The sequence below is a fragment of the Lepidochelys olivacea genome (genome assembly GCF_965140295.1).
Source record: "Lepidochelys olivacea isolate rLepOli2 genome assembly, chromosome: 2".
Lineage (NCBI taxonomy): Eukaryota > Metazoa > Chordata > Testudines > Cheloniidae > Lepidochelys > Lepidochelys olivacea.
The window spans coordinates 44,159,043-44,173,666 of record NC_140412.1 but is presented as its reverse complement, the minus strand read 5'-3'; the positions used below and the strand labels follow the sequence as shown (position 1 = coordinate 44,173,666).

At 40.9% G+C, this 14,624-nt stretch overlaps 1 protein-coding gene across 4 annotated transcripts in view; it reads right to left on the bottom strand.

Annotated features, from left to right (window-relative positions):
- The window catches only part of RAD54B (RAD54 homolog B), a 126,431-nt gene that overhangs the window by 32,409 nt on the left and 79,398 nt on the right, over nt 1-14,624 (bottom strand). For all 4 annotated transcript variants that reach the window (XM_084618376.1, XM_084618375.1, XM_084618377.1 and 1 more), the window contains 5 exons: nt 11,719-11,919; nt 8,349-8,636; nt 6,924-7,086; nt 5,569-5,794; nt 1,019-1,226 (listed from right to left, as the gene is read on the bottom strand). In XM_084618376.1, coding sequence (XP_084474502.1) covers nt 1,019-1,226; nt 5,569-5,794; nt 6,924-7,086; nt 8,349-8,636; nt 11,719-11,919 — 1,086 coding nt within the window. The remainder of the gene's footprint in view (nt 1-1,018; nt 1,227-5,568; nt 5,795-6,923; nt 7,087-8,348; nt 8,637-11,718; nt 11,920-14,624) is intronic.

Genomic DNA, 14,624 nt, shown 5'->3' with positions numbered 1-14,624 from the left:
TTAATTCTCCCTCCTGCAAAGTTCCTATTATGCAATGTAGTCCCTCCAAACTTAGATGGTCTAAATGGAGGTCTTTCTGATATGTAATCAATGTTGCTCTAGGCATCAACCAGAAGTCAACAGAGCGCAACATTAATAGATTAATAGTTTCATGGATTTTAAGGCTACATGGGACCATTAGATCATCTGTTCTGACCCCTGTATTGACCCTAATAACTTGTGTTTGACCAAAGCATATCTTTGAAAGACATAGACATCAAGAGATGGAGAATCTATCACTACCCTTGCTCATTTGAGTTAAATCACCCTGAGGCAGAGCAGTGTTTCCAGCTAGGGATCAGAGCCCATGTCTTGTCAACACAAAAAAGTTGTATGATTTAACTAAAATGGTGATGAAACTGATTTAGGTTAATTGGTGCAGTCCTAAGTTCCCTCTAAGCTGCGTGTCCGTATGGCTGATTATTAAGTTCCGCGCCAGGGCTCAGGGCTGCGGTGGCGAGAGGCATCCCTCCCCACCGGCCCCTGTGCGGGCCTGCCCCAGACTTGCTGTGGCCGGGGGAGAGGAGTTCCTCCCTTGGCCCGGCCAGGTCCAGGCCCGCCAGAGCTTCCGGGGAGAGGAGCCCCTCCCTCAGCCCGGCACCGCCCAGCCCAGCCCCACTGAAGTTGCCGCAGCTGGGGAGATGCGCCTTTCCCCCAGCCCCGAGCTGCTGAAGCGAGAGAGGGCTGGGGGGAGTCCTCTCGCCCCACTGCATCCCCGACCCAATCCCAGAGCCCACATCTCTCCCGCACCCCAATCCCCTAGTTTCTCTTCAAATTCTTTTTTAGCCTGCCTAATTATACTTTTACACTTGACTCACCAGAGTTTATGCTGATTTCTAAAAAAACACTATAAAAACAATACCTCTGATAATGTTGCCAAAATTTTCATACTTGTATAACTTGCAACTTTCTTTCACATACTCACTGAAGTTAGCTCTTTTAGTCTAGCTATAAAATAGGCTATTTGTAATATACTGACCAGTCAGGATAATTCTTCTCTCACAGGACAGACTGATGAGGGCTGTAGCTGTCTTAATGGAGCTGTTTTTCAAACGATGTCCCTCATCGCAGATTAGGAGGTTAAATTCTATAGTCTGAATTTGGTCCAAGGTGCGCAGCAGCATCTCATAACTGATTATCAGAACTGCATGAAGTGGGGAATTGATGAACTCTTCTACTTTGTTATCCTGTAGAGCATAAATAAAAGTTGCATCACACAGCCAATTCTCTTTGGAGCTCCTCAACCCTGTTCCCCGATTCTCTGGTTTCAGGTGGAATTTCTTTGCCTGACGAGAGCCCTGCACGGATACAAAATTTGCAGAGATCTGCAGATTTGCAGGGCTCTAGATATAAAATTTGGATATGCATCTATCCACGATCAGCAAACATGTTCCGTGGAGAACTGCAGGGCCCTTGTATGACATGAGTCATTCCCCACCTCCCTATGGGGCTTGGACTACTTCTTCCCCCTTAATTTGCAAAAGAAATATGGGAATCCGACATGGCAATACAGAACACTACTACCACGCTGCTGGGCAGCTCACTGTTCTTCGAGTACACCAAGTCTACTAAAGCACATTACTGTGAAGGTGAAAACTACAGACCTGATGTAACAGCTACTTAACCCTGGTGTTGTGAGTAAGTTTCAAATTGATAATTGTAATGGAGATAATGAAAAAGCCTAAGAGACTCCCAGTACATTTATGGTGGGATCACAAGATGCAGTAGACACCAATTTATACTGTGATCTTGTAATAAATTTGCCACATTCTGTTTACCTCTTTCAGTTCAATCAAATAGTCCTCACTCTGTTATGAGCCACATAACATTGCTAACCCTAGGAGAGCATAGCTAGCATGCACAAGTTACGGCAGCATAGAAGCTGGGGAGACAGAGAATCAGGGATGCATAACCAGCTCCTTGACAGCACTCCTGCTCTGTTATATCCAGCAGAGACGCTACCCCAAAATATTTTACTGACAGTCAGAAAAAAGCTATGGGGCCTATTGTTTTGAACCTTTAATGCCTTTTTCCTTCAGAAGGCATCAACATATATGTTTAACTCATGTTTACTCTTTGCTTTGGTCTCTTTCCTTAGTTACTTATTTCAAGGTATAGAAATAAAGAAAAGTGATAATTGAGTCTGAGCAGCATGGGAAAATCAGAGGTTTTAGATCTTGAAAGCAGCACTGGGGTACTAAATCAAACAAAAGTTCAATATAATACAAGAAAGTTTTTGCCAGATTCGATGGTTAAAAGTAGTCGCATTTGCACATACGACTTACAAAATGACAACACACCTTTTTATTTAAATCCTTGCACCATACCTATTTGATTGTCCATAGAAATCATTCAACAAGCCATAGACTAGCCAAAGGCTTATGATCTCTATATGTCAAAAATTAAGAAATATATGGACAAAAATCATTGCAACAAGAGACTTTTCAGCCCAAAGCCACTTAATAGAACAGTCTACTTTATATCCCAAGTAGCTCATTTAGCAGTTAATATTAACTACACTATTAATACTTGCCATGCTAATATCCCACAGTCAACCACCTCAAATCCTTCAGTGCACCTCTCTACTTGAAAACCCAAGAGATCAGTCTTGCAGCATGACCTAAAAGGTGAACACATTTTCCAATGAGCTCTCCCAAAAAAGGGATGCTTGATACAGATAGTTAAGATGGTTCAAAGCAAGGGATGGTTTCTTCAGTAGAGCCCTAACAATTGTTTTCTTAAAGGAAGCCAAAATCCTTTCTTCCTGGAGGGAGGTGATGATAATCTCCACCATGAGTTAGGCTGTACTTCCCTGCTGGCCTTCTCCAACTAAAAAGAACATGGCTCAACCCATAACCTGCAGCCTGAAGCTCCCTCAACACTCCAGAATTTTTAAAATTATGTTTTTTGCTTCCAGTCAAAGCTCAGTTACCAGAGACAGACAACTCAGTCTGGATCCAAGTGATCTGATCCACTGAGTTAGCAACCCTATTTATTCATTACCCCCATCACATGATTTGCTATGGTCATATATAATGGGTATATGAAGATGAACTATGGAATTAACAATATTCTTTGCAATCATTTCAAAACATTCATTCATCCTCTCAACATTTCTGTAAGGTAGGTAGCTATTATAACCCCGTGTAATGGATCATTCTGGCCCTTTAAGCCTAGGTACTATACATGCTGCCTTCTCTCTCAGAAGAGGGGAGATGTTGATGGGAGAAGGAAGACAAAACCAGAACACTGAGCTCTCGCTATGAAAGCGTATAAGTGGCAGCTTCACGAAGAGCAGATTGGGATAAAAGAAGAGTTCTGTGTGTGGCAGAAGAGCCAGAGCTGAGTATGAACTTTTAGGCTGTAATGATGGACTTTATTCTGAGGACTGTCTTGAGTGGTTTCTATTATTTAACCAATCCCAGACGTGGTGTGTATCAGTGTGTTAGCCACAAGACTATATTAAAGTTTTAAGGGGTTCTAAAGAGGGGAACCAGAGGCAGGCTGAAGAAGAGCCTTCACCAGACATGAGGGGCAATCAGGAGGCGGCTGCCCCGATTTTACAGATGCAAACACTGAGATGAAAAGTTTAAGTGACTTGCCCAAAACTACACATGGAGCAATTGCCAGTTAGTATGAGATCTCCACAGTTCCTGGTTCCCACTCCTGTACACTGAAACACATCCCTTGGCACCGGTTCAATGGGCATTGAAGTCAATAGAAGCCTTTCCACTGATTTCAGTGAAGTTTAAATGAAAAACATCTCAGTGACTCAAGCAGCACAAACTTTCATTATTAATTATTATTATTGTAGGTGTTTTGCTTTTTAAAATAGTAGTAGTAGTATTCTGGAAACTGATAATGACAACACTCCCTCAAATTTATATTTCATACAATCCAGCAACATGGATTAATGAAACCTGCTTGGCTATAAAATAGAACCTTTAAGTCAGAGCCTTCATTTTGTCAGCAAAGTTCTGTATGGGTCATTTGTGATTTAACAAAACTATCCCTTGATCAAGTTTCAACATTAAGTAGAAATTAATGTACTTGTTTTAAAATTTGATTACTGAAGGGTCAAAAGTAGGGCTGAGTGTTTCCATGTATAGGTAAAGAAAACATGCCTGATAACTGTTTGAATTTATTATTTTATATGCAAGAATTTCAAAAGTCTGAGACAAGCTCTTTTTACGTTGTGCTGAAGAAATAATAGTATGATAATTGCCGTTCTTCCCTATAAGGTAGAGAGGAAATTACTATTTAAAATACTTCATTATATTGTAGGCAAGTGGTATTGTTATCTCACTTTTGCATGTCAATGTTTTCTTTGCTTTTTAGGGGCCCAATCTTACAAACTGCTGAGTGCTCTCAAATGCCACTGGCTTCAACCAGATGAATAAGAATGTTAGACATATTTAAATGAAAAGGAAAATATGTTGCTGTCACTTTGGGACACATTAATTACCAATAAATTCAATATCCCCCCACCCCAACATTAGTGTTATAATAAAACCCTAACAATTGAGAGAAAATGTGCAACAACCTCTAAATATCTGTTTAGGTAACTATTTTTTTTTTTTACATTATAGTGAATCTTTTTCCACCAAAGCTGCTCTCTCAAGAACTAACAGAGCTGATCATTTACTTTGCTCAAACTCAGTTACTGCCACATAGACAATTTCTGTCAAATCAGTTCACTTCAGTTCCACATCTTGAAATAAGTTACTCTAAGGAAAGTGATGGAAGCAAAGACAGCATATGAGTTAAACAGACATCTAGATTGGCCTCAGTATGTTCAGCACCATAGCAGGACTGAATGCTAAATAAGTAGAAAAAATAAAAGAGGTACACATCGAAAAAATTAAAAGTTTTGTAAAACATATAAAAACACTTGTAAAAAGAGCTTTCATTTCGTCTGAAAGACTCACTATTTCATACAGACCATGAAGGAAGACTGCCAAAAAGGAAGTGTTTAAGGCCATACCTACACTATGGGTGCTACAGTGGCAAAGCTACAGCACTGCAGCTATGCTGCTGAGGTGAATTCTTCACACCCCTAAACACTGTAGCTATGTCAACTTAACTTTTAAATGTAGATCAGGCCTAACTGTTAATCTATTCGCAACAAATATTAGGTCAAATTTAGAAGACAGCATTCTCTCTGTTACTTCATACAAATACATTTGCAGGGAATCATCAGGTTAAAAAAATATCTTTTTGAAAATAAATTGCCTTACGTTTGTTACAAACAACATAGCAGAGTAATAATAATAATTTTTTGAAGTTTTCTTTTCACTATTTCACTTCTTTATTTTTTGCATTACTCTAATTTTCGTCAATGAAAGTACACTAGTCAGTTTCTAATCAATTTCACTTTTAGTTTTCATGCATACATTTCCCTCCTGCAATGTTTTGGCTGCAAATACTGAAGACAAATATTTGCTTGTTAAAAAACAGCTTATTTGGAATATTGGATTTATTTTTTTTTAATTTTGAGCCAGATTTGACCTTTTTGAATATAAATCTCACCTGATCAACTGTAAACACTTTGATCCTTTCACTTCCCAGCCACTTCTGAAATTCTTTTTTCCAGTTCTTCACCAGACTCCCAGGGGTGACAATCAGTGCCTGCTTTATTATAGGTTTGCATCCATAGAGCCCCTGACGTAGGAGAGTCCAGACAAGCGAAATGCACTGCAATGTTTTTCCTAAACCCATTTCATCAGCAAGAATAGCTCCAAATCTGCCACTTAATCTGTAAGAAATAATTACAATTTAGTAATGAAAAGGAAACCCTGCAACTATTTGCATTCTCATCTGGCTAATATGTTTTTTTTAAAGTAAATACAAACCTATTTCTTTCTACTATGATCACGCTGTAGTTTTTTATTCAGTTAAATCAAAAAGTTCTATATGCCTGTGTGAAATTTAGGTTCATTACTAGATTAACATACCGATCATCCAAAATTAAAGATCTTACTTGACTTCTTTCATTATTAAAAATGTTTAAGTAATTTATGTCAAAGCACATGAACACATACCATAAGCAGCCTATAGTATATAAAGCTTATGTAACAACTGTAAAAGTAATATAGTAATTTTTCAACAGAGTGGTACATTGACGTACCTTTATACTTGAGTGAAAATTTCTGAAATACCAACCAGCCCTGCATTTTGGCTTGGTTTATAGCAGTGATTCTCAACCTATTTATCATTGTGGGCCGCATATTAAGGCCACAATGTGTTACCTGGGCTGCAGATTGAGAACCACAGCACCCCACCACCACACCATTATGCCCAGTGCCCACAGTCCAAAGACCCCTCCACAGAGCGGGGCAAAGAGCAGAGCCCCAGTGCTGCGGCCGAGTGGCAGGGACCCCGTACCTCTTTGTGTGGTGCTGGGAGGCAGCCCCAAACCGACCCCATCGCCAACCCTGATCCCCGCCAGGCGGGGCTGGACAGCAGCCCTGACCCCAGACCTTGCTGTGTGGGGCCGGGTACAGCCCCGACCCCAACCCCAGACCTTATTGGGCGGGTCCGGGGGGAAGCCCCGACCCGGGGCCCTGCTGTGCAGGACCGGGCGGCAGCCCTGACCCCAGATCCTGCTGCAGCATGCCAGGCAGCAGTCCTGACCCCAATCCCGGACCCCACCATGTGGCAGCCCAGGCCCTGGACCCTGCCACTCTTTAGCATACAGCTGGGCCACAGCTGTGGGCTAATTGGGCTGCATGCAGCTCGCAGCTGGAGAACCACTGGTTTATAGGATAATTCAACCATTCTCTTCTAACAGAGAAATACAGAATGCATCTCAATTTTGGGTTGTTTTTTTTTAAACACGCTAAAAATTACCAGAGTTAAAATTAATAGGACAGTTATTCTCCTACCTCATTCCCATCACACACTCGTACAGGAATACAATTCCTTCTTTCTGATGTGGGCGAAGATGATTTACAAGGTAAGGATCCACAACTACATCTACCACAGGTAAACCAGCCTTATTGAACATCCGCTGGTGATCTGGAGTTGGACGTGGCATAACTAAAGAATCTTAAAGTTCAACATATACACAGATGTGGTAAGAGATAATTTGAGTTCACTTCGTAAGCAAAAAGCATTGTTATTCCAAGGTAACTATATCAAGTAACTATTTGCTAGACTTCAATAACTGCTGAAAATTGCTTTTTAACATATTGGTCATTTCTAGACAAAGAATATAAAGAACAACAGTTGCTATTGTTACGTCTGAGTACCTAGATACAGTATAAATAATTTAAAAAAAAATCTATTAAAACACTGCCGCATATCCTAAAGGTTTCAGAAGTGCTTTAAAAGTTTAATACCTATAAGAACTACTTCATCCATCATTTACTACAATCTTCCACCTTTGGGATCAACTATAGCAGCTGTTCAATTGAGGATTACCAACAATAATCAATTTAGGACAGGAAATGAGGAAAAATACCTCATCCAATTAAAACTGCAAGGAGTACAGAACATAATTACTCAAAATAGAGTTTATCAGAACACTGTGGCTAACCTTCTATTTCTTTTACACACACACACACACACACACTATTCTCATCATCTCCGCTCCCCCTCAAAGACTACAGAGGAATGGGTAGAATACTTTGGAGTCCATCAGCACTGGAAGGGGTTAATACTGAGCAACACAAGACAGTGAACAACACAGCACACCCTACTCATGCTAGTTTAGAGATCAAAGGTCCCCATCCTGTGGGGTTCTGAGTGCTCTCAACTTCCATAGGAGTTGAGAGGCTCAGGTTGCAGGAGGCACTCAAATCCATCACAGGATCGGGCCCCCCAAAAACCAAAAATTGGAGAGAAACCCAGGTCTTTCACACAGCATTGCAGAAACAGACAAAATGCAGCCAACTCTGTGGTTGAACACAGCGCCCCAATCCACCCCTTCCCGCCCCCTTCTCTGAGCCTGCTGTGCCCTCGCTCTCTCCTTTCCCCCCCAGAGCCTCCTGCACACCACAAAACAGCTGATCGGGAGGTGCGGGGAGGGAGGGGGAAGGCGGTGATGGTTTAAGGATACTAACACTTTCTCAAATGTCAGTGACACAGCCTCCAGTCTCATGCTTTACAGTACACCTGCCACTTGTAGAACAGAATCATGTTGTGGTGTTATTGGTTAAACTTGATTTTCAGTGGGATACCCTAGATTCTCATTCAGTACTTGGACAGGGAACATAAAAACCTTGGTTATGCATTGAGCTTTCTTACAAAAGGACTTTTTTTTTACAAAAAGTGGATGGTTAAATAAATAACAGAATTTTAAATCTTACTTGATGCATTTGGATCATGGCGAGGTTTGTAGTTTTGGGACTCTTTAAGTAGATTTTCGTTAGTGCTTGGTTTGCAGACATTTTTGAATGGGCTACAGAATGGTTTCAAGGTACTTTGTGAAGAAGCAGTTGGGACTGTGGTGGACGTCCCTACACCAGTCTGAAAACATTTGCCACTATTAAAGTCCTCTGCTGAAATTACACCCATCACTTCAATTTCTTTTCCTCCAATCATCAGCGTTTGACCTTCATCAAGACTTTCAAGGTCTTTAGATTTGTATCCAGTACCTAAAAATAATAATTCATTTACTTACGTTTAGCAATTAATTAGGACCACAGAGTGGGTATCACTGCCTTATTCAACTGCAGGAAGTGAAAACAGAAATGTCATCAAATCCTTTAATAATCAAGCATATGAATTTGAATAACCTTTCATAACTAAGAAAACAAAGTGGCGACAAGTTTTTTCATTTAAGTGAAAAACAGATTCAAGTAGATCCGTCTTTTTCTTGGTATTGTGAACATAACATCACATCATCTGGAAATCGTTGTACCAAATATTTTAAAAACTGCTGTGAATTATCCTCTTATAACTGAATATAAGCATGCATTCAGATATTGGAGTACCCAATCACATCTTAACAAAGCGATTGTCTCATTGACCACTCCTCTTTCCCCCCCCACCCCACTCAAAATCAAAAGAACCACTTTCCTGTCCCATTTGCAATCTCATTATATGCCTGTGGCAATCACGGCAATGGCTTAAATGGAAAAATATAAAAACAATATATTTTAGCTGCCTTTTAATGCAAGTTAGCAGATGGATATGGGGGGAGCCTGCATCATCTGACCAACCACCTCTGCAACAAAAAGCAAGTACTCTGTGTACTGCTAGTAATAAGCGGGGAAAATATCTGATCACTCCTCCATCTAAAAACTCAGTTTGGTTCTCTGACAAGAAGTGCGGCTATTCCAATTTTTAGACTGTGACACTCAAGTAAATTGAAGTGGTTGTGGAAGCCTGGTGAAATTGGTATCCGTGTCAATGGCTGCTTCAAGCACAGAGATTTGATTTTTCTGCAGCTTTGCCTTGAAAGACCAGAAATGTTTTTATGCTGGAAAGATTAAATATCCATATTTAGCTTTCTACTAGTTCTGGAAAGCGCCATGTGCTTTATACTTACCTAGATCAGGACCTTCAGTATGACCCTAAATGAAGCTAATGTGATTTCAACAAAAAACTCAACAGGGTGGTTGATGCATTCCAGACATTTCTTATTCTCTCACTTGCTTTTTTTTTTTAGTCAAGCAAGTCAGTGTATATATAGTTTTGATACAAATTAAATTAAATTTGTAAAGTCATGGATTATTTTTCAATTAAAGTGCCTGACAGCAGCAGAGTTTGCAATGCTAGGGTTGTAACAAATTATTAGAGGGCCATCTCTGTCTTAAATTCAAATACAAGTGTGTTTTGCAGCAACACATTGTAAACTTGTAGTTTCTTACTAAATAATCTACTTTGGCTTTGCTGGCAACTTAAATTATCGCTGGTCTTTCAGGCAAAATTTTTGAGCTGACTGCAATCTATAGCTTACGAGCCTTATTTTTTCCTCTTAATATAAAATCAAAATGTATCTTACAGTAGCTGCTACTAAAAATTGCAGCACCATCAACTCTGGCTTGCGTTTCAGGCAAAGGCAATATTTATAGATACTTCACTGTAGCTGAAAAATGCAGCTCCAGTGTCACCAGACCCCTGATCAGAACGTTAACAAGTAACACATTCAAATGGAGGTTCAGCCTTAGGGCTGTCTGCTCAGCTGTGAATTTGTCCCTGGTGCAAACCCACTTCTCCACGGCATTATTTGTGTGGCTGATGTCAACAAGGCCCAGCCCCTCCCTTTTGGCAGCTCTACTAATCTGCTCGGCCCTTATTTTCTAGCCCCTCTCCTTGGACTGGCAGCTCAATGCTTTTGCCCAAGATGTAACTCAGTCCGCCCCATTTTCCCCTGTACTTTTTGTCTAGTGGGCAGGAAACATTATCCTTTTACTTGTCCAAAAAACATTTGTACTTGTCCTGGGTTTCTGTGTAATAGTTATTTTTCTCCCATTCTGACCAGCGGTCCAGAGACCAGAGTTTGGTCATCACTAATTTACAGGATTTATAAACAGCTTCATTTCACTTCATTCATAGACTGTAAGATCAGAAGGGACTATCATGATCATCTAGTCCAGGGGTGGGCAAACATTTTGGCCCGAGGGCCACATCAGGGTGCGAAACTGTATGGAGGGCTGGGTAGGGAAGGTTGTGCCTCCCCAAACAGCCTGGCCCCTGCCCCCTGTTTGCCCCCTCCCACTTCCCGCCCCCTGACTGCCCCCCTCAGAACCCTTGACCCATCCAACACCCCCTGCTCCTTGTCCCCTGACCGCCCCCTCCCGGGACCCCTGCCCCTAACCGCCCCCCGGGATCCCACCCCCTATATAACCCCCCCGACTGCCCCCCCGAACCTCCACCCCATCCAACTGCTCCATGTCCCCTGACTGCCCCACGGGACTCCCTGCCCCTTATCTAACCCTCCGGCCCCAGCCCCCTTACCATGCCACTCAGAGCAGCATGTCTGGCTGCTGCGCCACCCACCCAGAACCAGACACGCAGCCCCACCGTCCAGAGTGGGGGGGAACAGCAGAGGAGGGGCCGGGGGCTAGCCTCCCGGGCCAGGAGTTCAGGGGCTGGGCAGGATGGTCCTGTAGGCCGGATGTGGCCCACGGGCCGTAGTTTGCCCACCTCTGATCTAGTTTGATCTCCTGCACACTGCAGGCCACAGAACCTCACCCACCCAACTCCTGTACTAGACCCCAACCTCTGGCTGAATTATGGATGTTCTCAAATCATTATTTAAAGACTTCAAGTTACAGAGAATCCACCATTTACACTAGTTAAACCTGCAAGTGACCCATTCCCCATTCTGCAGAGGAAGGCAAAAAAACCCGCAAGGTCTCTGCCAATCTGACCTAGGGGAAAATTCCTTTCCGCCCCAACAATGGCAATGAGTAAAACCCTGAGCATGTGAGCAAGACCCACCAGACAGATACCTGAGAAAGAATTCTCTGTAGTAACTCAGAGGCCTTCCCATCTAGTTCTCATCAATGGCTGTTGAAGTTATTTGCTGCTAGCAGTCACAGATCAGCTACATACCATCGTAGGCAGTCTCATCTTACCATCCCCTCCATAAACTTATCAAGCTCAGTCTTGAAGCCAGTTAGGTTTTTTGCCCCCCACTGTTTCCTTTGGCATTTTTTGCTCCCATTCAAAACACACACTATTTTTAGGCCAATGTTTAAGTTACAACTATATGTAAATCTATAATACCTCTTCCAATGTCTTTGCCTTCCATATCATTCAGTATCACAGACTTTCCTTTTGCAATAAGAACAGCATCACCTTCCCACTTCTTGTGTTTTTTCTTTGAAGCCTTACACCACACAACACTGAAGTATTTTGCAAGGCAGTCAGGTTCGTCTTCCTCTTTCTTGTGTCTTGCTATTTCTGGTGTTGGTACATACACTGGCTCTAAAAAGAAGCAAAATGAAGAAGAATATCAAAACATTTCTGTTGATGCAGAAAAATTATTTAAAAAAAAATCAACACTATCATCAGTTAAGTGCAGTCTGCGCATTTCCTGCTACACAAACATAAGATGTCATGGTCCCTGTTCTGAGTAGCTTACAATCTAATTGAGACAGAGACATCGTAATTCAGGCTTAAAACAATGGATGGGGGTGCAAGCTCAAAGGGGCACTAATTTTACAAAATACTGTGTGGAAAGTATATGCTTTAAGGAAAGATTTTCAAGTAGGAGGGCAGTTATTTAGCCCATGAAAAAGAGGTAGTTCCTGGTGTGGAATGGAAAGAGGAGACAGTGGGTGAGGGATAAAAAGGAAGTTTTGGGAAAAACAAAGCGGTGAGAAGAAGAGAAGAAGGAAATGAGAGTACGGTCTCAGATGAGGAGGAGATGAGCAATGCCTTGAAAGTGAAGATGGGAACTTAGAATTCAATGCAGAAGGGGAGGCAAGTGAATAGATTCACAACTAAAGCCAAAAGATTGAATTCAGAATAACTATTAGTGTAGCTTTAGAAAACCTGAAAATAGCTAGAAAATAAAACTGTTTTACATTTCCAGTTGAAAGAATAGTTCACCCACTTTCTTTGTAATATATTAAAAACCATCCACTATCCTAAAATCCTGAAAAACAGCAGCATGACTTGAGATTGCAGCAAACCAAATGTTTCAACCTAAAATAGTCATAAATTTGGCAGCATTGCAGCTACTTATATCTATAATCAATGCAAGTATTTGCTGAATATAATTAGGTTAATAACTTTAAGGATTCTCAACATTACAAACAACAGTTGTCTATACTATTGAATAAAGACAAAGATCACATGCCTGCCATGAGTTACCAGTCTGGCATGAGTCAAGTAACAATAGAGCAAGTCTGCAGAATTATCTGAAGGAAAATCTGAAACACTCCTTTTTAGCAAAGCACATGTGCACAACATCAAAGTGAAAACCAGACTAATTTTCATTAAAATACCCTTGCATGCTGGTCAAAGCTTAATCAGCTTGCTCCTTTGATTCCATCTGGATTCAGCACTATACAGATTTGACACTAAAAGACTGCTCATGCAAAAGACTAACTCTTCTTATGTGCCTATACTTAGACAAGAAGCAGAAAATATAAAATTCCATCTATAATAATGACCAGAGAAAAAGGGAAATCAAATAACCTGAACATCACTTCTTATGGTAATTGTTTAAAAAAAAACCCAGCAAAACATGATTAGATTAACTGCCTAAAAATTAACCTAAATTATCAGATGAATGTTAACTTTATCATTAATAAAACAATATATATGCAAGATATTTTATTTATTGATAGAAATTTTCATGCCACAGCACTTTACAAATTTCAACCCCAGTCCCATAGAGGGATCCACTCCCTCGGAGCTTTGGTTATGTGCAGAGTCCCTGAAGTAAATGGGACTCCTCGGGTGAATCCGCATACTGAATATATATATGTGGATCCACGGTAGAAATGGTTCCACCTCGAAGGTGCAACAAAGCAGCTATTTAAGAGTACACAGCAATGCTACACAATGACTAGAAGCAACAAAAAAAACCCAACCCCAAAACAAAACAAAAAAACCCCTCCTCTTTTGCACCTGAAAATACAGGGAGAATTTAATGTATCTGGAGTGTGGTAATTTGACTAAGACACATGAAAAAATCCTTGCACTTTTGCAAAAAGTACCGAAGACCTATCAATGGACAGAAGTAGTCAGGGTGGTGGGTTTTTGTTTTTTGTTTGGTCTGATCCTAACAATGGCAGCTACAGCAGTACAGTGCTTTTATCATGATGCTGGGGCACTGGTTCAGTATCATCAGAGGAAAGAATGCCCTCTACTAACTTACCAACACAACTTCCTGCAGCTGTTTTAGATAAAAAGCATTGCAGATCCATCCAGCACTTAAATACTATGGTAATGGTGCAGAGAAAACCCTTAAGATAGTGAAAAATACGAAGGACTGAACTTGCTCGGCTTCAAATTCCTAAGTTTAAAGTGGATCACAAAGCAAATATAGAATTGCCATCTCTACATTTTAATGTGCAGCTTTCAATTGCCTTCTCCTTTTAAGATTTTAAATGTACATTCCTGCAAGAACTGGAGACTTGTTGACAGCTGAACGTCCTTCCTCTTCACAAAAGGATGAACGTCGTCAAGTGGGTGAACACTTCTTCCCTTTCTCTTACATAGCCCTCAGAGACGAGTTCACAGAGCCTTCACGCCCGTTTTACAGCCGCTGCTTTTTACCCGAATGATTCTATTTAAAAATGTACCTGGGTATTCTTGGTGTGAACAGCCAGTTAGTTAGTTGCCAAGCCAACATTAATCCCGCAAAGTATTTTAAAGCAATTTAAAGCAATAGGGAAAACAAAATAGGACATAATGGTAAGTTTGGGAACTATTAGCTTTTGGAAATGAGATTTTTGCAACAAACAGTTCTTGAAGCAATTCGCCCCAGAGTGAAGAAAGCCAGATAACAGTATCCCATATGACATCCACATGCTCAGTGAGAAAACTAAAGATTAGGTAAAACATTATATTGCTGAGGTTCATTCCCCAAGTCCACCTTCTGAATCATCATTGCAATTTATATATACAAAATAGCTGGGTTGCGTATCTTTCTGTTGTACCCAAAATAGTCTCATTAT